Here is a 20967-nt window from a genome sequence, read left to right on the forward strand (position 1 = left end):
AGACACTGTCTAATGTTACAAATTCCTCCATTTTGGAAAATCCCCAGTTTGCTAGGGTAAGTGGTTGTTGCTATGGTTATTGTGATAACGTTTGTGATTGGTGGAATTAGCTGAGTACACTTAATGTGATTGGCTAATGTAACTGTCCGATTACAATCCTGTACACGATAATTAGAGGAAAATAAAGCAGTTAAAGCACCAATCAAATTTGAGGAAATTGTAATGGTTAAGATTAAAAGCTTTATTGAGCTACTGTCGCTCCAAAACTAACCGATTACCAGGAGCTTGTAATCGGACGGATAAAGAACCAATGAAAATCAAGTAGCAAATGCCACTACCCAATGAAATTTAACTGTATAGCACATGATAACCAATCAAAATCAACGAAAAAATAGTGACTAAGTAAGCTGTCCAGCTTCACCTGAAAAAAAAAATGGATGAAACCAGGAGGAAACTAACTGGTCCAGTGACTTTAATTTACATTAATAAATATTCCAAGAGTGAGATTCTCGCACAACTAGGGCACTACTTTGATGATTATTCGGGATTAATCTCGTCCCTTCGCTGTACGAAAGGATCGCGGCCTATGAGAGCGAGATTGATTCCGGATATCACAAAATCATCATCCAATAATTGTCCAATATTACAAAAAAAGTAAAATGTAATAATTGTTTTATTACACAATTGAACCTCCATTAATCGGCCGCCTATTGAGCGGCTAGTAATCGAAGTCCCGGAAGAAATGTACCATAGAATTGTACGTTGGACCTTTTAAATTGAGCGATCACCTCGTCACCTTTTGGCCATCCCGATGAGACTTTTCCCATTGTTGTTACCTCTATTTAGCGGTCATCAAGCGCTTGATAGACCTTGTTTCGTTTTATTGTAAAATGATGAAGAAAAATTCAGTCCAAAAGAGAAGGTAAAGACTGTTTTTGGACTGTGTTTGTATCAAAATATTTTCATATTCCTGCTAAAAACTATGCTAATTTATGCTGAACCTCTATTGAGCGACCAAACTCCATTAAGAAGCCATTTGCGGGAACCTTGAGTGTGGCCGCTTAATGGAGGTTTAACTGCACATTGCTGCGACGGCAGCAAAAACGTCACCTTTAAAATGTCTAGCGAAGGCAAATTTCCCTGGAGTTGATTTCTTGGGGACCGCACTCAAGTTTAGAAACAGAAAGAAAATTTCGTCGTAGCTTGTTTACGTCCTCCATAAAACGTGAAATTAGGCATTTTTACGTCGTAGTCGTGCAGTAACGGCAAAGAAATGTACAGAAAGCGTGATGCACGTGCAAACGTGTTGTTTTGCTCCATAAACCTATCGCTCTTTTGACGTTCTCGTTACCGTCGCCGCTGCTAAAACTCCCTATTTTTGAGGGACGCACGTCAACCGGAAGTGGACTTTTTGCAATATTTGGCAGTGGTTTCGCCTAAAATTTTAGGCAAGTCGACTCTGTAAGAGCAAAGACACCAAGCATCACGAATTTGGCAGCGTCAAGATATATTTATATAAGGGGTAACATCTCACTTCCAGGTAACATACGTCATGCACGGGACTTAGTCACTTGCTGCCAAACAAAGTTTGCCCTGACCGGTGAAACGCGCAACATGTACAGAACTTGTTGCAAAAAGAACGAATTCTCTCTACTTTCTGCAACAACTTTTTCGCAACATGTAATAACTTAATATTGTTGCAAAACAGGTTTGATTCATGGGTGGTAAAACGCTCAACATCGCTTTTCAACTCGTTTTGTAGCAATGTTGCAAGACAAGTTGCATGTTTTTATTGCTCGTTTTTCCGTACCTAAAAAGAAATAGTCCGCCATTTTTCCAGCTGCTTCAGAAAGAGCTGCATGAGCTACCGGCCAGCCTATGGAAATGACTATAAACCGTGTTTCAACCAAAAAGTGGTCTATTATGAGAACTTCAACTAAATCAGCCAAAACCGGTTTCAGTTGAAACGGTTGATTCCAAAACGTCACTAACCTAAGAAAACAGCCCACATTTCGCGACGCCACCACTAGTTTTCCAGCAAAATGACGTCTGAGAAACGACCTGTCAGATCGGGGTAGTGCTTCGGATTGGCTGAAAATTTGCCTCGACCAATCAAAAGCACTATACCCAGGTCTGGGTGGTGACGCGTCATCAGTATGAAATTTCTGCACTCGTTTCTCAGACGTCATTTCGCGAGAAACCAGTGGTTGCGGCGCGCGTGAAGTGTCGGCTGTTTTCTCAGGCTAAACAGAACACGACTGAACAGTCACTAGATAGGCTTTCATTTCTCGGCCGTCATAGCAATCAGAAAAGTCATACGACTAACGGGGAATAATCACTAAATTAAAAGGTCTTGACTGAAAAGCAATTAAATTTCCCGTGCCAGTGCCATAGAAAATAAATGAAGAATAGTGTGGAGAATGTGAATGGTTTGACACAACTTTCAACACACCTTTCATCTTTGGCAAAATAAAAATGTTACCTGCTATGATTAATTAGAAAACAATCGTATAACTTATTTATTTCAGTGGAATATTGGTAGCTATAGAAACAGAAGATTTCTCTCCATGAAACATCTCTAAGGTTGGTGTAAATTGTCCACCTCATTATAGCCGCAGTGTCGCGCATCTCGCGAAGTATTTAATTTTCAGACTCGAAGCGTCCTATACAAGGCAAAACCTGAATTTCCATGGAAAAAAAAGTTCTCGAAACGCTTGATGGAGTTGTTTTTCCCAAGTCAATAATTCAACCTTGACGATATTTCGGATCGAATTAAAAGATCCGGAACTAACACCCAAGATCCCTACCCGTTTTTTCAGAAGTTGTCCGCGATCACCACCTTTCCTTATACATGCGAAATCATGGTAGCCTGATAATTTTCTGAAACCTCAGACCGTCTTTACAACTCAAAACGTACACCACGATCTATTAGGGCGGTCCCTTCCAAACAACAAAGAAATAACAAAAAAAACCTATCTGAGAACTCTGTGAGAACTCACTTGATATTTGAATTAGTGTTTTTCGGAAAACAGGGAAAAGGGAGAAAGAAAACACTCTCTCACTCGTTTGTTAGTTACAGTCAGAGTACAAATGAAAATTCATGGATTTTTTCTTATAATAGTCAACGTTTTTGACGAAACAATAGTGACAAAACAAAAAGGAATGAAAGACACAACAGTACGCAGTACTATAATACTAAATTACGGATAAGAACTTAAATGAAATAGAGTAAGACGATCATTGATTGAATTCAGTTGCTTGAAAAAGTCGCTAGAATCGTAAAATCAATGTCAATCAATAAGTTTGCCACCAAAGGGTCTACGATATGTCTTAAAAGTTGTGTAGTGTAAGTTGCTAGGCTGGTACAAGCACACACCGCTTTAGGTGCAACGCAAGATCTTTTTTTTTTGTTTTTTAGAGACAAGAAGGTCCCTACTATAACAAAATGCGCACGCACGCACATGAATCCGGTGGTAACATCTGGAAAACTGGGTGTGTTTCTTGTAGTTTAAATTTGTAAACAGCAATCAGTGCTCCTCAACATTTGTTTCGAATAAACGTTTTCCAGACAAGAAAAATGGGAATTTTTTTTAAACAGCGATTTAAAACTGACATAGCTTTAAGGATAGGGATTGGTTTCGTCGGGTAAAAGATCGTAGAACAGATCGATGAAGTCAATCTTCGGTTATAGAAACCGAGCTACTGTGCTTTCGAACAATGTGTCAAACTCATAATGTGGTATCCTCAAAGTCGATTAACTAAATTGACCACTTCACAGAAAACTCTATCAAAATTAATTGAAGGGAAGAACACCCTGAAGATCCCGTGGGGTGGAGGAAATATGGCTAAGGTTTTGTCGATGGTTTATCAATTACGGTATCAATAATTCGTGTAGCCGAGGAAATCGTTCATAACAAACAACCAGGAAACTGAAAACTTGAAGCCCTAATAAATGAGTAAAGTAAATAAAATACCTGTTTATTTCGCACATATAATAGAAACTGTTTTCAGCCATAATTTCGAAAGTGACAAACTTAGCTGGATGTTATAAATAATAAAAGCCAAAGATCTATTTTCACGGTAACCTTTCTCAAACGACCTATCAGTTATGCAGTTGCCATATCAACGTTTGCTCATGTATATATTCTTCCAGATCTTTTAATCGACAGAAACAGAAATCATATCTAAGAAAGGATCAGATGCATAATTTCTAAAAAATATGTATAAAATACTTATATCGGCATAACCTTCAAGCCATCTTTTCAGTTAGATTTGCATACATCCCCAGTTTACACAATTTCTTCAAATAGCCGCAGATCAAGCCTCTGTTAACCAAACCGAAAAACTCTCATGGCATTTCTGCAACACCATTTTTCTCATTTTCCTGAAGGCTGCTACATATTTAAGAATAAGTCGTTTGACAAAACGTGCGCGTTTGTAACAAAACCTGCCCGTCTGTAATAAGTGACAATCTGAGTAAATTGAGGAACCACAAATGTGCATGGCGCGGTTTTCAGCAAGAATTGGGTAGCAATGTAAACGCTTAGTATTCGACCTTTTAGCAGAGAACTGACCGAATTATGATTTTTTTTCATCAACGACGTCTTTAAATAAAGCTAACTAACACAATCTTTTTCGAAATTACTATATTGATATTAACTTAAGAATTGAAGGTATGACAGAAAACTGTCGGTTATGTTTGTTCACTAATGGTTCGTCCAGAGATTATTGTCACCTGGTCCTTAATTACGAATTCACTTTAACATTAGCAACCAGAAAATATACATACGAATTGATATCAATAATTCACGATCAAGAAACCTTATATTTACGTTTCACCAAATTCTCTTGATATTATACAGAAGCCGAGAAATGTACGAGCCAGCAGCCATACTTCCCAAGACTTACAACTAATCGAGTGATGCTTGGAGAAATGAGTGAGTATTAATTTTTATTGCACGTGAAATTTAGTTTGACTTTCATTTTCATATTCAGTGTTTTTTGTGCCAGTTTGTTAGAGATATGCCTTGTGAACGCGAAAGTTATGTCGTCAACAACATTATCATTATCGACATGTTTTGTGTATATTTGAAATTCTTAATTTCTGCAACGATGAAAACCTGACAGACAAGCGAATGGAATCGGTGCAGAGATTTTATCTCTGTTTACACGAATACCGTCCGACTTACGATGAAAGGGGGTTGCAATGTGAAACACTCGTCTGTATTTGCAGAGACTTCCCAGCTTATCTGAAGTGTCAGTTCTAACAGATGAAGAAGCGACTTATTTCTTATTCGCTTTTTTGATGCCACATTTTACCCACATTTCTTGTGGCAATTAAAGCTCAACTTTTATAATTTTGTGCTTATTATGTAAGAATCCGAACGTCTGGCGGAAGCCAAAGATTTTAATTCCATTTTCCGAAAAACTTGTGTCAAGAAAACCTCATCGCGGGCTGAACAAATAATCTGCCTTCTGTCGCTTTATTAAAACTTGCGAATGTTTGTGACATATCTCAATAGAAATACACTCGATTCTCCTAAAATTTCGAATGAAAGTCGGGTAAATTTGGTGCCAATCACAAGCCGGAATTACCGGCCTGCCCTCGGTTTTGGAATGAGCTTGAGATCGCAAGTCTTCTCTCTTCGATCTCTTCAATCTTTTGAGGGCACGATTATTATATATTTTTGTTGCGTATAATGTTTTTAGCTTCCGTATTTTAAATGAAGAAAATTATTAGAAATAATAATTGTCTTTTAAATTGTAAAATGTGACATAAGTTATAACGCTGTTGAGCCGTTACTGTTGTAACTTTTTAGCACCTCAAGCGAGAAACAACTAATTTTTTAGCAAACGCACTGGCCTCTTTCTGTAATCGGTGGAAGCATTATCAAGAAGTCGTTGTCGAAAACTGTTATGTTTCTCTAAGAGCCATATAAATGAATGGCTCTTGGTTTCTCGTAAAAATAGAAACATGGAACAACATCAGCTATAGCTAGCTATGGATTAAGCTTTAAAACAACTAACAAAGTTCCTCCTAGCCATACTGAATCGGAGCAAAAATAACCCAAACCGATGATTTTCCTTTTAATTTAGCCAAGTTTTAATCCGTAAATGATACATAGAACTAAAAAGATCTGTTATCGTCACACTAAACACACGATATTATCTCGATGAAATCTCCATGTCCCTAAACTTAAAGTTGACACATGTGTAGGATCAGGGAACTTTTTGAAGGGAATCTCTCGGGTTTTCCAACGAGACGAAAAAATTAAATCTACTATAATTAACCTAAAGCAAAAAATGGCTGAAATCAACTCCATTTTTTTATAATTCCTGAATTTCCGTTGAGTCCTGTCTGCAAACAAAGCGAGCTAATTTAAAGATCTCTTTTTTAAAATTTGCAACACAACAGTTTCAGACCGGTTACCTGACATAAACAACTTCCTTCCTTCTTTGTTGGCGCGGGTAAATGATATTTTATGGTAGCTTTCCGTTTTTGAAGTGTACCACAAAAGTATTCTCCCAGCGATGAGGTCTGAGAGATGGAAAATTTCCTTTCACGAAATGCGCAAACAAATCCTCAGTCTTAAATCCCACATAAATTTTTCAGTTGCCATATGGAACAGTGGCAATCCGACCCGTTCAAAATTTTCACTGTTAACCTCTTTCTATTACCAGAGTTTAAAACTTTGCAGACCACGAGTTATATCGATGTTGACGGAACAATAAGTGAACAGAAAACTGAAAACAAAATATGTTTCGAATTGTTACCTGCGTGTGACCTACACGGTTGTGATATAACATAAAGTTTGATATTTTCGCGGTTGTGAGGCATTTTATTTGGTCCTAAACACCTTTTTCTAGGTGAAATTCTATCAAATAGAAACTCACCTTTCAAACTTAGCTGAAATACATAATGTTTACTTTCTTTTTATTAAACATTAGTAAATCATGTTTTCGGGGAGCTTTGCGCGCCGTCATACGGAAATTGAATAATGCTTTCAAGAAGAAGTATTGAGCAGTACGTACTTTTATAAGAAGAAAATTTTTAATATTTGCAACGAAACTCTTCCGCGCAAATGACCAGATAACTAGAATAGAGATTGAAAGACTGAAAGATAAATTAAATGCAAAATTCAAGTTCACTCCTCGGTGTACGTGCACATACAAAAGGACTTACTCTAAAAAATGTAATTTGAATTTCCTCTTAAGGAATCATAACATAAAAATCAGCAATAGCCTGAGTTTTACATAAGGAAAAAGATAGCAGAGAAGAAGTGTAAATACTATTCACCGTTGTTTAAGAAAGCTAGAAATTTAATTGTCATGGTTAAAATGCCGCAACTTTAAAAGTCGAATGACACTGAATAAAGCATTTTACACCAGCTTATTAGCGACGAAACTTTTTAAAAGATTTGAATTATGTTTTGCGTACTCTCATTCGGCACAATTTGATTTTGCAGACAGGTTCTATCACTTGCGTACAGTTGGTCGGATATTTTTCGCGTTATTGTGATCCCGTGGAAATAACATTTTGGTTCACATTCTGTTATTGCTAATTTTAACCCTCTACTTTTTTGTTTGATAATATTCAAGATTTGTTTTTTTATCAAGTGTTAACAAAACGTCAGTCTCTTTACTATAATACCCAAATAGCGAATTGTCACTCTTTACTGTCAAGTTTTTCTGCAATAACGTTCTCTTTTCTGTGGTTTGGTTGATGCCCGTCCACTGAAACTTCACGCGGTTATGCCTGCTAACTATTGTTCATACTATTCCTTTGAAAAGTGCCAGTTACTCCTGGCAATGTATTCTTAAGTAAACCTGTACATGTTTTTTAATACTGAAAATGATTCTGATGATGATTATTCCGCTAGTAGTGGAACGTTTCCTTGGTTACTAGAAGGCTTTATTCCTCCCCTCTGTCGAATGTGTTTATTCGTATACAAAGAACTATAACAGCTTGTTACAAGAATCTCTCCAGATATTTCTCGACAAGCCACCTGGAGAGATTTGAATTCGTCAAATATGAATTGGTGAACACTTTCGCCGCCACCTGCAGCTGCTAATTCACAAATTTATCCCGGAATATAATCTATATAGCTGTTACTCAATTCAGTGCTTTTGAATAAATGCTGCGATGTTATAATTTTCACCGTCATTGACTATATTTGGTTCTCCCTCAGAAATAATAGTATTCTTCTTAAATTTTACTTGGCTAACATTCATGACAAATTTCAGTCAAACTCATTTTGTCCTCTGAAGTCATACTGTTCATGAAATGGAACTACTTGAATGTCTTTATCTAAAAGCTGTTAGTGGATAGCTTTTCTTTTCAAATCTCTCTTTAAACTAAAAACATTTTTTTACTATAATTTCGTCTTGTGTAGGTTTTATCTTGGTTTGAACATTTTCCGCTTTGCTCAGGTGAAAACTGAAAACCACAGCAATATTAATACTAGCATGAATCGGCAGTTTTTAAACTCACAATATTCTAGAAAAAAATATTTTGCATTGGAACACCCGATAATTCCGTTTAACTAAACTCAAAATGCTTTTGCTTACACTGATATTTGATATCATGCCAGCTTGTCATATACTAGTGCCTCCGTGTAATAGCATGATTTGTAGTGATATTTAGCATAAATACCGCGAGTGATATTTCGAAATTGTTATACGTAATTTCACGAACAGTTAGGCGAGTGAAATTGGAGACAATTTTGAAATATCACGGGTGGTATTTATGCCAAATATCACTACAAATCATCATAGTGCTATTATTTGTTTATACTACTACCCGCAAAAGGTTTGTAATTTTCACATGTAGGTATTTCAAATTAAGCTGAAATATCACTTCTCTAAGCCAATCGAATTGCAGAAATTTCTCATGTAGTAGTATGAGGTGTTTTATTTCTTGAGTAGTAATTTAGCTCGGTAAGCACGTAAGCAGCTGGTCGTTCAGTACGTCCCTAACAATGATGTTTAAAGCATGACGTCACTGAAAGGTTCCAGAGGCTCCGAAAGAATGGGGTTAATAGCAGAGTTCTAAGATCCAAAGACTGATTAACTGAGCACTGCTAAATCGCCAGCAATCCAGCTGATAACTAAGCAAGCGCTTTATTATTCATCAACAATCAACTCAATATAGACTAAAATGAAACATTATCAATGCAGCTACATAACTGGTTTACATCCACTCTTGGTGCAAGAGTATCTTATCAGAACTTAGATTGGGTACAATTATGATACTGATCAATGATTGCATGATTATTCCAAAGTTTGTACGATGCCTGAGAAGAATATCGGCTTAGTTGGTGCTCATTCAATATTCAGTTTGCGTTTTGCTGGTATTGTGCCTTCCACTAAGTTCAATCAACTGAGTTGATTCTTTTCTAAGACTTTTGAAAGGAAGCAGCTGCAAGGAATTGATTAGCGTTTCTACGTAGGTTCGATGTCTCCCGGTTGTTCCCTAGGCTTCATTATTCCGCGCGGCCAAAGCGTTTCAGGTCACGTGGTCCGAGCGTCCCGCCCGCTCGCCTCGGGTGCCTGTGTTCAGACGTCCCCCTCCCTCAGGAAAAATCGGCGCTGGCAACTTCGGGGCTTTGGAACAAATACGAATCACTAAAGAAAGCGTTTTTCTAAAAAACTTGGTGATGATTTTGGCACTTGAAGGCCAAAAAAAACTACAGAGGCACTGATAAAAAAGTTTTTCAGTCATACTTGACCCGATGCCTGAAAATATACTCCAGGCAACTCCAGGCTGATGTCGAGTACAGTTCCGCATGATGAAGCCGAAGCCCGAATTATAAACAGCTGCGATCAATTCTTTTAGAGCTAAACGAGAAAGTTGTTTTGGTTTGCATCTGTGTACGCGGTAAATTTTGTTTTTTATCTCTAAATACAAAGAAGGAACTTATCGATTTTTTCTGGAAAAAAAAAGGCTCAACTGAACTATGATAACGATTTGTGAATGAGCAAATCCACCAGGTAAAATAGGTTATGTCTCGCAAACTGTACAACATGCTCCTTTATTCAGGTCAAAAACCTGGATAAGCCTAAGCAGAGGACGGAAATGAGATACCTGACGATAAAACGTCTGCCTGAAAACAAAGAGTATATTTATCCTTCTACCCTGACTGACTGCCGAAGTTTTGATCTGAGTTATTACACCTGTCAGAAATCTGTCTTCCCATATAGCAGTTGAGTGAACACGTTCAATCAATCAATCAATCAATAAACTTTATTTACCCTCGAATTTACAGTGTAGCACTCAAGTGCTAATATCTTCGAGCCAACTACATTAATAAATAATTATAATAAAAAGTTAATTCTATATAGCAAAAAAGATAACTAACTACCTAGACAACTAACTTGCAAATTATCATGATGTAGAAAGGTTTGCAGTTCCTGCCCTTTTAAGTAAATTATTGTTCCCAGTAGAACGTTGAGGTAATTCTTCGTCAATTTGGTTTAATCTGCACAAAATGAAAATGTACCCGTATAGCCTCGAATAGTCCGTGGTTTCTGAATAAGCGGTTTCGATCAAGTCTATGTCACCCTAGTTACTGACAGTTTGTGTGGCCATCTTGCTTAAAAAATGATACCTAGAAACTTTCTCAGTCTAAAATAAAAGCTGCAGAAATTTTTGGCGAAGGAAGTGCGATGGCGGCTTGTTTTTTTTCTTTTGTTTCAAAAAATATATGTTAAATAAAAAGACGCAGACGTTCAGGTGAAATTTCATTATTTTTGTCTGCCCTGCGGGCCTCTTTTTGGCCCAAAAATACGGTGGGGCTGGAAGTTACGGGACTACTGTACCCTCTTCTGCCTCTGACTCTCTTGGCGGATCGCTGGGCCCCTGGCCGTAGTTGAATGGTCACAGTTATGATGTTACTTATCTAGCTAAGAGCTTAAACGATGTAAACAGAAATCTGGAAGTTCCCAACCATGTGTCTGTGGACGTAAAGATCACAAAGAGTTGGGCTACCATCAAGAACCAGTAATGCGGGATTGTTGATACACTAGTCTGAGTTAGCAATCTCTAGTAGACTCCAACAAATAAAAAAGCATTGACTGTGCAGATATGTGAGAATGTTCTGCGATACATGTATTTCTAGTTTATATACATTCTCATAGCTTTGCATTCAGACTTCCCTCTCCTTCTTTTTGCTGGCAAACGTTTTTATCTATTTATTTATTTTTTTGCACAACTAAGCCCCGCTAGTGTTTTGAACTTTGGCCAGAACCTCTCGTAGGCTTTCGATTTACACAAGGTCAAGCATTTCCAAAAAAAAAAAATTAAATTAAAAATAAAATAAATTTGTTATTGAAGCGAAACTGTATTAAGATTGCAACATTACGGTTTTGTACATACATCGTCTTTGCAATTTACATAGGAGTTCTTTGTTATCCTGGATAATAGCCACCTACCGCGTTGCCTCCTGGGACAATTCAGAGTTGCTAAGCTTTCATACCAGATATATATTTTTCCCGGTGAAGATGGAATGATACCGCAAACATGGAACAAAAATAGCGGTAACCCAGGCATACTCTTCCTTGGGGATTCATTTCTTCCTTTTTGTCTCTCTGCAGAGAGTTTCTTCGCCGGTGAAGCAAGTACTGTTTAACATAACTTTGGCTACTTGACAACGATCGTCCAAAGCGGATTGAACACTATTAATTGGAGTGTGTATCGAGCGATGAGCTCTCGACAAGGAATATATCCCATTTGTAGATTGCCCATAGCAGCTATCATTATATCACTCGCTCCAAGATAATATGTTTTGTACGTGTAGAAGTGAAGCGGCGACGAAACTGGAAATTAGCGAGTTGATACAACATCCTCTTGCCTTCTTCAGAGAAACTGAATGAAATCGGCACACTCGCGCAGTCTTCAAACGGATAGCAAAGTCAGCACTCGATAAATTTGTTTTCGGTGCTCGTTTCGTTATTGTAACAACGAAACATGGTGGTGAAGTTTGAACGGTCAGTTCTGTGGCAACGGCTCCGCCGGCGAACGAACAATCCTTATGTTTTCTTGTTGACATCCGTGTTGTTGTGCAGTCTCGTGCTGCATGTTCTTGTTCTGGACGTTGACGACACATCGCATTCGTTAAGCAGCGACGAAAGTTTATTCAGACATCGAACTTTGCTGGCTGAGGATTCTAGGAAAAAGGGTGAATACCCGAATAATCATTTTACTTTAAAGCAGATGCGCCAAGGTGCTGTAATTTTGTACATCGTAGGGATGTGTTATATGTTTTTAGCGCTGTCGATTGCGTGCGACGAATTCTTCATTCCTGCGCTTGTCATAATCACGGAGAAACTAAACATTTCAGAAGATGTGGCTGGTGCTACTTTTATGGCTGCTGGTGGAAGTATGCCCGAGCTTTGTACTTCGTTTATTGGGGTATTTGCGGCTCCCGATTCGAACGTCGGATTTGGAACGATAGTGGGTTCTGCTGTGTTCAATGTTTTGTTTGTCATTGGCATGTGCGCCGTGTTCTCGAAGGAGGTCTTGCATCTAACTTGGTGGCCTTTATTTCGCGACTGTATGTTCTACAGCGCGGCTCTGATAATTCTTATTGGATTCTTTGTAGATAGTGCTATTGAGTGGTGGGAATCGCTCGTATTAATCCTCACATATATTATGTACGTTACGTTTATGAAGTACAACCACAACGTTGAGAGATGGGTTAAACGTATGCTTAAATCTAACAAAGTGAGCGCAATACACTCGAAAGGAAGACATAAAGGCAACGAAGATGCTCATCTTGAGGTAAGTAATTTTATATTTCATGTGGTATGTATTGCTAGTCTTGACTCACACAAGGAAATGAAAAATTGTCCGTTGTTTAATTCCCCTTTATTAGTGTCAATTGATGGTACTATTTAACCTCCTTCAACGCAAATCCCTAAACAGGAAACTGGTATTATAGTTCCCAAAGTTGTTCAAATCCAGGTTTATAAGACATCGTAGCATCGCGGAATGTCGTATGTTGAACTATTCGACATTAGTTATCAGGTACTCAAACAAGTTAGATTTTTTTGGAGATATAGTTCAGAATATTAATTAAATGTTTGTGACTTTAAATGGACGAACTTCTATTTAAGTACTAGTTATCGTTCCACAAATTGTAGTGGTTCTCTATTTTCAAGCTGTGAGTGACCAATTTTAGACTGTTTTGTTTTGGTTAAAGCAGTTAACTCGAAATATAATTTTCTTTTATGTAAATGAAAGAGAAATCTACTCTTCGGCCTCTTTGACAGGCAATTTTGAATAACAAAAGATGAATACAAATTGTTCAAAAATACGTACACGCTAAAAGAAGTTTGTAAGAACAAATTGTACATATCGTTTTCACTCGGAAAAAACCAATTATGTTACTAACACCGATGGAAATGTGTTAATTCACCTTGATTTTATAATTTTGCCCAGTTTTAATCGCGACATAATTTTACGGGGTTTGTTTATGTTTAAAACGTCTTCACGACGTCCGCATATATTTGTTCTTTCTCAAATTCTTCTTGAAGGGGATGAAAAGGTTTTGGCCACTCGTTAATACATTGAGCCAGATATTGAACTTTTCCATGTAAATAGTGACTTTGTATTGTTGGGCGAGATGTCAATAGTAAACAGGTAGAACTTGCTAATTAGACAAGAGGATGCATGTTGTAATCCAATGTCTTCAGAAGTGTGTGCTTGAAGTATAGGGAACGAGCTAGATTAAGTTGAAGTACAAAGTTGTAATCGCTTTAAATCTCACTTAGGTTAATTTGTCTTAACCCTCCTATCAGATTTCAGTGTATGCGTGAGTAAAAGTGATTCAGTAATCTGTGGGAACACTAGTGCAGATTTTATGTAATCCTCCTCGAATTAATCAGGTCAGAATTCCAAACAGAATGGCGTATAAAGGTTACTAATTAAATTTCCTTTTGCATAGAACAAACGGCTCTAAAAGACGGCGAGAAAACAAGTGGGGCTGAAAAATTATATATTCCGTATGTGCCCCCAGTTTGTTTCATTTGCTATATAAGCTTATTATGAGTCAGCTTAGAAAGATTATGATATAAATGATAGCGTGGACAAGATTCATTTCATGATTATTCAAATGTTCTATGTAACCTCCAAAAAGCAAGTTTGGATAGCTTTCTCTGGGAATATTAAGTGGTTCTTTATCTTGCATAAGAGTTTTTTGTCACTGTGAAAAGGAAATAATATTGTTCAGAGATTATACAGGAATTTATGCATTGAGATGTTTTCTTCCTGCTGCAAGTGAGTTTCCAAGTTTACTTACGTGCTTTGCATGTTGAATCAACCTTTAGTGAAGGCAAATTTATTGAACTACAGGTACAAGGGCAGTGAATAAGAATTGTCTTGTTTTTGGGTTGGTGAAACTAATGTCTCAAATAGTCTTTTTCGTCTAGGGCATATAAAAAGATAGCTTAAGGGAGGTTGATTGCAATTCTTACTGTTTTGTGTCTCTTTTTGTCACAGAATGTAGGTAATCATCTATAGGGCTAATAATAGGTGGTCTCACAGTCACCCTCCAATGTGACCTTAAGTACAGGCTGGGGGAACTAAAAGTTGAGGTTTGATCACCCTCAAATATTATAGGAAGAAGTGAGGTATTGTAGTGTATGCAGTATAAAATATATGCAGTATAAGAATCAACTTCAACTTCTTTAATACTGGACTACCTTTTTTCGGTCATTCTAAATTAAGAGAATCTTTATTTCAAAAGTTAAAAATGCCAAAGGGCTTGTAAGTAGCATAAGATTAATCCATACCAAATACTCCATTTCTACATAAATTTGGCTAAGTGACCCTAGACTTGAGCTACCTAGTTTTGCTCCATTTTCCAAGTCATGTTGCGTCAACAGCAGCTTGAAGATCTTGGGTCACTTAATTTTCGTCTGGGCCACAACTGGCCTAACCTGCGGGGAGCAGATGCTTTTTCGGCTCTTGTTTCACCCACTGAGAAAATAGAAAAAATATATTTTCTCGGCAGGTGAAGCAAGAGCCCAGAAAAGCATCTGCTTCCCGCAGGCTACAACTGGCCTGACTGGCCACCAAATACTGGAGTTAATTTTTAGCCTAGCAATTTATTATCGTCTGGTTATTCTTGACTGTTGAATTTCATGTTAATAGGAATATCCTTTTTGGATTCTGATGGATTTTGAATGTTTTAATTCTTCCTTTTTGCCAGTATTATCTGAAGTCTAATTTAGAAATATTCTTATATGTGCCAGGGATATTTCCTGGTGTTAACTTCTCTGCTCCTAATATGTATTCTTCCTGAAGACATTAATAGCACATTCAAGAGGTGCTAATTTAGGTGTCAAAATTACTATACCACTGTTGGTGAATTAATTTTTAGTTGACGGGTATCATTAAAAACAAAGTTTCTGTAGATATTGGTTTTAGGCTTGGTAATATTTGGTGTCTATTTTTGGGTTAATATTGTTGTTGAGTCAATTCTATAAAAATGTTTAATTGTAAAAAGGTTTTCTAACAGTTATATAGCAAATTGCACCCTATGGCCATCATTCTAGAGGGTTTGTGTTTTTCCTTCAGCTTTTTGCCCTTGTTCTTTTATGTCCAGTCAAACCTGTGTTTAAAAGTCACCCTTGGGAAAAGGCAAGGTGACTGTTATAGACAGGGTGACTACTGTATACAGGTCATGATCAACTTTGCAGAAAATATAAGGCAACTGAAAATTTTGAGAAGTTGTCCAGTGACTGTAATGTACAGGGCTTCTTTATACAGGTTTGACTGTATTACATAATATATTTCATGTTTCTAAATTAATGCATACAAGTTCACTAGTCATTTACAGGTTATTCATGATTACCCATGTGGGACATTAAAAGGACTTGTTAATGCTTAAGAATCAATTAGCAACCACTAGTGCAAGACTACTGCTTATAAAATGTGTTTTGATTGCAAGTGTTATCAGTAATGTTTCTTACCCTAAAATCCTTGCTTTCTTTTAAACTTAACAGAAAGCAGTGGAAAGTCTTTGTACTTCATCCAAAGCAAACAATGGCCTTCCCTGCTTCCGTCATGGAGTACTCCAACTTGTAATTCACAGCATGGATCCTTTAGGAGAGGGTGAGTATATGGCCATAGCTTATCCCAGCTGACAGCTCAAAAGACAGTATCTCTTGAAGGCTTATTTTATTGCTTTGTAGTCTCCTACACATTCTTTGTGCCATATCAGAACCTAATTTTCCCCCCACAAACATAATTTCATTGGGACTAACCTTTTCTAGCCCAGAGTGGCTTTGCTTGAAAGTTTGTATCAAGATAGTGTAGATACACAGAGATGTCAATCTCTGGAGATATTTAATCTGGAGACTGTCGCTCTTGCACAATCCCCCAACATCAACCTCCCTGAACATTGCACGTAGTCTTACATGAAGAACAGACCATAAGTGATGTCAGTGATGAAATACATGAAAAAATGCCTGCGAAACTCCTATGATTAAAAGAATAATGAAACAAATTTAGCTTGTAATAGTTTTGTTTTCACATGTCAGACCATGTGATGGTACCCCAGATAACTTTTTCTTACACCTTTATGCATGTGCATCCATGTGCCTATGTATGCATAATTTTAGTAAAGATGAAAGGCAAATTTCCTAGGGAACATCTCGTGGTCTGAGTTGGGAAAACAAAACATACAAGCTAAAAAGGTCTGATATGAAATGAGAGCTCAGAAAAGTTCAAAATTCAATTTTACCCAGGAGATTTGGTGACCTGTACAGGAGACAGGGGGATTTGTGCCATATCCAGGGGACTCCAGGATATTTTGAGAGAGTTTGCATATATGGATAAAATTTGTTAAATGTTACATTGGTACTGCAGAAATGCAGGCTAAAAATTCCTTTTGTAACCGTAATTCTTTCTTTTTTGGTCAACAGCATCTATTGCAGTGAAAGTGAACAGGTTAAAAAGATTGAAATGCCTTAATGTTAAAGTTGGGATGGAAACAGACTCAGCAGCTGGAAGCCAGAGTGTGGTTAACAATGGTGCAACTGATGAACACCACCAACAGTTTCATTTATCAGTAATAAATAGTTCTGCAGGGAATGACGCTTCCATTTCATCAATTCAGAAAAACGGTAACTTGAGTACTGACAATGAAACCTCAAAGACAGATTTGTATACTCAAGAAGGAGACAGTACGTCTAGAAAATCTAGTGTAGTAAATGGAGAACTGCCTCATGTGCACATATTTTCTAGTGAAAATATGGTTAACAGACCAAGTCAATCACCTGTGCCAGGAATGGTGGAACAAAGTAATAATGGTTATAGTACTTCTGCGGAGTCACGCGACTCTCAATCTACGGTGTTACAACATTCTTCAAATCATCAGTTAGTAGAAATTGAGGATGCGAGAGAAGCTTGTGTAAGTACAAAAACTTAATAAAGGGGTATGTGGAATTAAATGCCCTGAGTGACTAGATCCCAAGTAATCATTATGCAAATTGGTAGGAGAATATAGCAGTTTACAATAATTATTATCAGCAGTCACTTGGAGGGTTATTACAGGAGCCCCTTTAATTTTGGTTACCGTATTTATTCAAATAAGCGTCCAACTTCGAATTAGTGCCCACCTTGAATAAGCGCCCATCCTAAAGGCAGAAAAAGTTGATAAGCACCCACCCCCACCCCACTCCCTCCCACACAAACTCAAATAAGAGATAATAAGAGACCCTCCCGAAGACGGAGATTTCTTCAGAGTATTTTACAGAAACCTTGCTTTGTTACATCTTTGATTTTTGTAATTACCATGTATTGTTTTGTTGCAAAACAAACATACTACACTTGCTGTGAATAGTGAAAATTTAAGAAACACCCAGCCTCAAATAAGCGCCCAGGGCGGTTAATCGAATAAATACTGTATTTATGGTTAACTGATACATTAGATCAACAAATTTGTTCTGAGTAAAATCATTCTTTTGAAGATAACATCACTGAAAAGTAGCCAATATATGCAAAGGAAAAGTTTTAAGTCACTATGTTACAGGTGAAATTTGAAAAAAATTCTGGTTAATCTTTTCAGCCAACTGGCTGGTTCTTTGCCTCCAGCCCTTTTCAAAGCCATGAATTAGAGCTAGTAATAGGTCAAAGCATTTTATTTAACCGGAATTTAATTTTGACCTGTAACATTTTATATATTAATATATATTTTTGTTTGAAGGTGGATGATGACAGTGAGCCTATTGACTTGAGTTGGCCTTCTGGATGGAAAGACAGACTTGCTTACTTAATCAGGGCACCTATAATGTTTTGCATGTATTACACAGCACAGGACATCAAAAGACCTGTAAGTCACATGAGCAGGAATAATAATAATTATTATTACTACCTTATTTCCAAGTCTTGTTATTACTTTTTAGAAGGTTTATAGTTATTAAAAGTTCTGCTTGGTCACCAGGGGCAGATCCAGGATTTTTTTTAGGAGGGGGTGCACTCGTCTCTCGCTCTACTTCAACACCAATAAACCACATAGTTTTTTTGCAGAATACCAGTTGTATAAGAAAACCACAGGTCCTCTCAGGGGTGGGGGTGCGCACCCCCTGCACCCTCCCCCTAGATCCGCCGCTGGTCACTAAATATTTTCTTTTTGTTTCACTAGGAGATACAGGGTTTTTATTTATTATTTAGGAAAATATCAAAAATCACCTGGGGCGTTTTTTGATGCATCTGTGAAGACAAAAAAATGTGTCTTCTTGCAGGCCTTTAAAAAGGGTGTGAAAGATACCCTAAAACCACTGACAGCTAAACCTAAGGTCATAGAAAATTTGAAAAGGTCATTGAAAGGGCCTGGAAGATCGTGGAATTTGAGGAGCCCAAAAGAGTATGGGCCCGGCAGGAGATTTTGGATGGCTTTTATCAGCCATGCCCCTGTTGTCACAGACCAAAAACGAAGACATTTAGAAGTCAGAACAATGCGTTAAACTTAATCATCCTTAACTGTCTTTTCTAGGAAAAGAGACCCTGGTATCCTTGGACATTTATTTGTTCAATGTTATGGATAGTGGGTTTTTCATATTTAATGGTTTGGTTTGCCACTGAGGTTGGTTACACTCTTGGTATATCTACAGAGGTAAGCAAAACATGCCGTTAACACTGTCTATTTAAAATTGCATATTTGTATTAAATAAGGGAATAAGAAACAGTCACTTGTAAAAGTACTGCTGAACAGGTTTCATTTAAAAGGCCCTCAGACCACCAGTTTTAGAGCCAATTCCTGACTTCTTACTGGTGTAGGAGTATATTAACCTTGTTAATTTGCATCACCTCCCTCCTCAAAGTAGCTTTTAGGCCATTTCCAAGTTCCAAAAACTCTCACCTTGAAAACGAGGCTAAGTGCAGAACCTTTCTGGTGAGAATAAGTTTCATTTGTACGAGAATAAAAATCATTTTCATGTCAATGGCTTTGCACTTTGCCTAGATTTGAAACAGAGGCTTGTGGGAACTCAGAAATGGCCTGTTACTTTTGTGTTGTGGAGTCATAATTTGATTTTTATATACATCTTTTTGTAGGTCATGGGTCTTACTTTCCTTGCCGCTGGGACTAGCATTCCAGATCTCATTACTAGCGTTCTTGTGGCCAGGAAAGGCTTTGGTGACATGGCAGTGTCCAGTTCAATTGGAAGCAACATGTTTGATGTAACAATAGGGTGCGTAACTAATGACTCTTCTTTTCGAAAGGCTGAAAATAATGTTGCATGCTTATGCTTAACAACCTGATTGAGTCAAATCTGACTCAACTGGCTGCTGAGTTTCATGTACATGTACCTAAAAACTACAAGGAATGACACCATCTGCAGTAGTTGCATGTCGGTGTATTTAAGCAAGATTTGTCAGGGCCTCAAGCAGCACGTGTTGTAGCAATTATGAGCAAGAGTATTCTTTGTCTAAATCTGCCATAAGTAAATTATGCCTTGAATGTTCAGTGAAAGACCTTCTCCTTTCCACCCATCACCCCAGTGTCTGCACTACTGACAACTTTCTGAAAGGAAAAAAAACAAATAATATGGTATTTATTTATTTCAGTGCAAATGAAAAAGACTTCAGTGATCATCATCTTCTATGATAACATTCACTTCGTACCATCATGATCATTATCACCATCATCAATCATTGTCATCACCATCACTATCATGGTCATCACCATAACCTTTATCTTATTCTGCGTCATAATTGTCAAGATCATGTTCATCATCATCATCATTACATATTATTATCGGCTGGTTTCTTTGCACCAAGTGCACAATCATATAAACAATTATTGATAAAAGTAATCTTGTTCTTTGCAGGCTGCCTCTCCCATGGTTGATTCGCAGTGCAATAGATCTTGGTGCCGCTGTGACTGTCAGTAGCTCTGGGCTCTTTTGTTCTGTCTTCTTGCTTTTCATAATGTTAATTGCAGTAGTTATCACGATTGCTGTTAACAAATGGAAGATGTCCAGGCTACTTGGTGGAATTATGTTCCTGTTCTATGTTATTTTTCTTGTCATCTCATTGTTGTTGCAAGAGGATATCATCAAGTGTCCAGAGCTGTAGAGTTCAGGTACGATGCAGTGAATTTATCTGAGTTGTGTGTTAGTTGTATCTCTTGTAGCCTGAACAAATCAATCCAAACCATATTTTGTTACCAAACTCATGGCAACTTAGATATATACGGAGAATAATTACTACTTAAAGTTGTATATGAGTTAAACAGAGGAGTGCATCTACCCCTCCCCTAAACCAACATTTTCCCCTAAGTGAGATGTTGCTCTTGACATTGGTTTAGGGTAGGGGTAGGTGGGTTATTCTCAGAATCCTATACTAATCTGCCAGTTTCATCTAAGATGAACACTGTTGGGTCAGGCACTTAGTGTCTGCAGTGCTGGATGCGAACCTTGAGATAAGGGAGGGGGGCGGTCATTCAGACCTTTAGAAAAGTG

General features: G+C 37.5%; 1 protein-coding gene across 1 annotated transcript in view; it reads left to right on the top strand.

Moving 5' to 3' along the window:
• Positions 1-11471: 11471 nt before the first annotated feature.
• LOC140938965 (sodium/potassium/calcium exchanger 2-like) overlaps positions 11472-20967 on the top strand; it is a 10216-nt gene continuing 720 nt past the window's right edge. The window contains exons 1-7 of the mRNA XM_073388507.1: positions 11472-12778; positions 16006-16114; positions 16927-17414; positions 18210-18335; positions 18999-19118; positions 19559-19695; positions 20335-20588. Coding sequence (XP_073244608.1) covers positions 11966-12778; positions 16006-16114; positions 16927-17414; positions 18210-18335; positions 18999-19118; positions 19559-19695; positions 20335-20581 — 2040 coding nt within the window. The 5' untranslated portion in view covers positions 11472-11965 and the 3' untranslated portion in view covers positions 20582-20588. The remainder of the gene's footprint in view (positions 12779-16005; positions 16115-16926; positions 17415-18209; positions 18336-18998; positions 19119-19558; positions 19696-20334; positions 20589-20967) is intronic.

Source organism: Porites lutea, chromosome 5 (genome assembly GCF_958299795.1).
Source record: "Porites lutea chromosome 5, jaPorLute2.1, whole genome shotgun sequence".
Taxonomy (NCBI): domain Eukaryota; kingdom Metazoa; phylum Cnidaria; class Anthozoa; order Scleractinia; family Poritidae; genus Porites; species Porites lutea.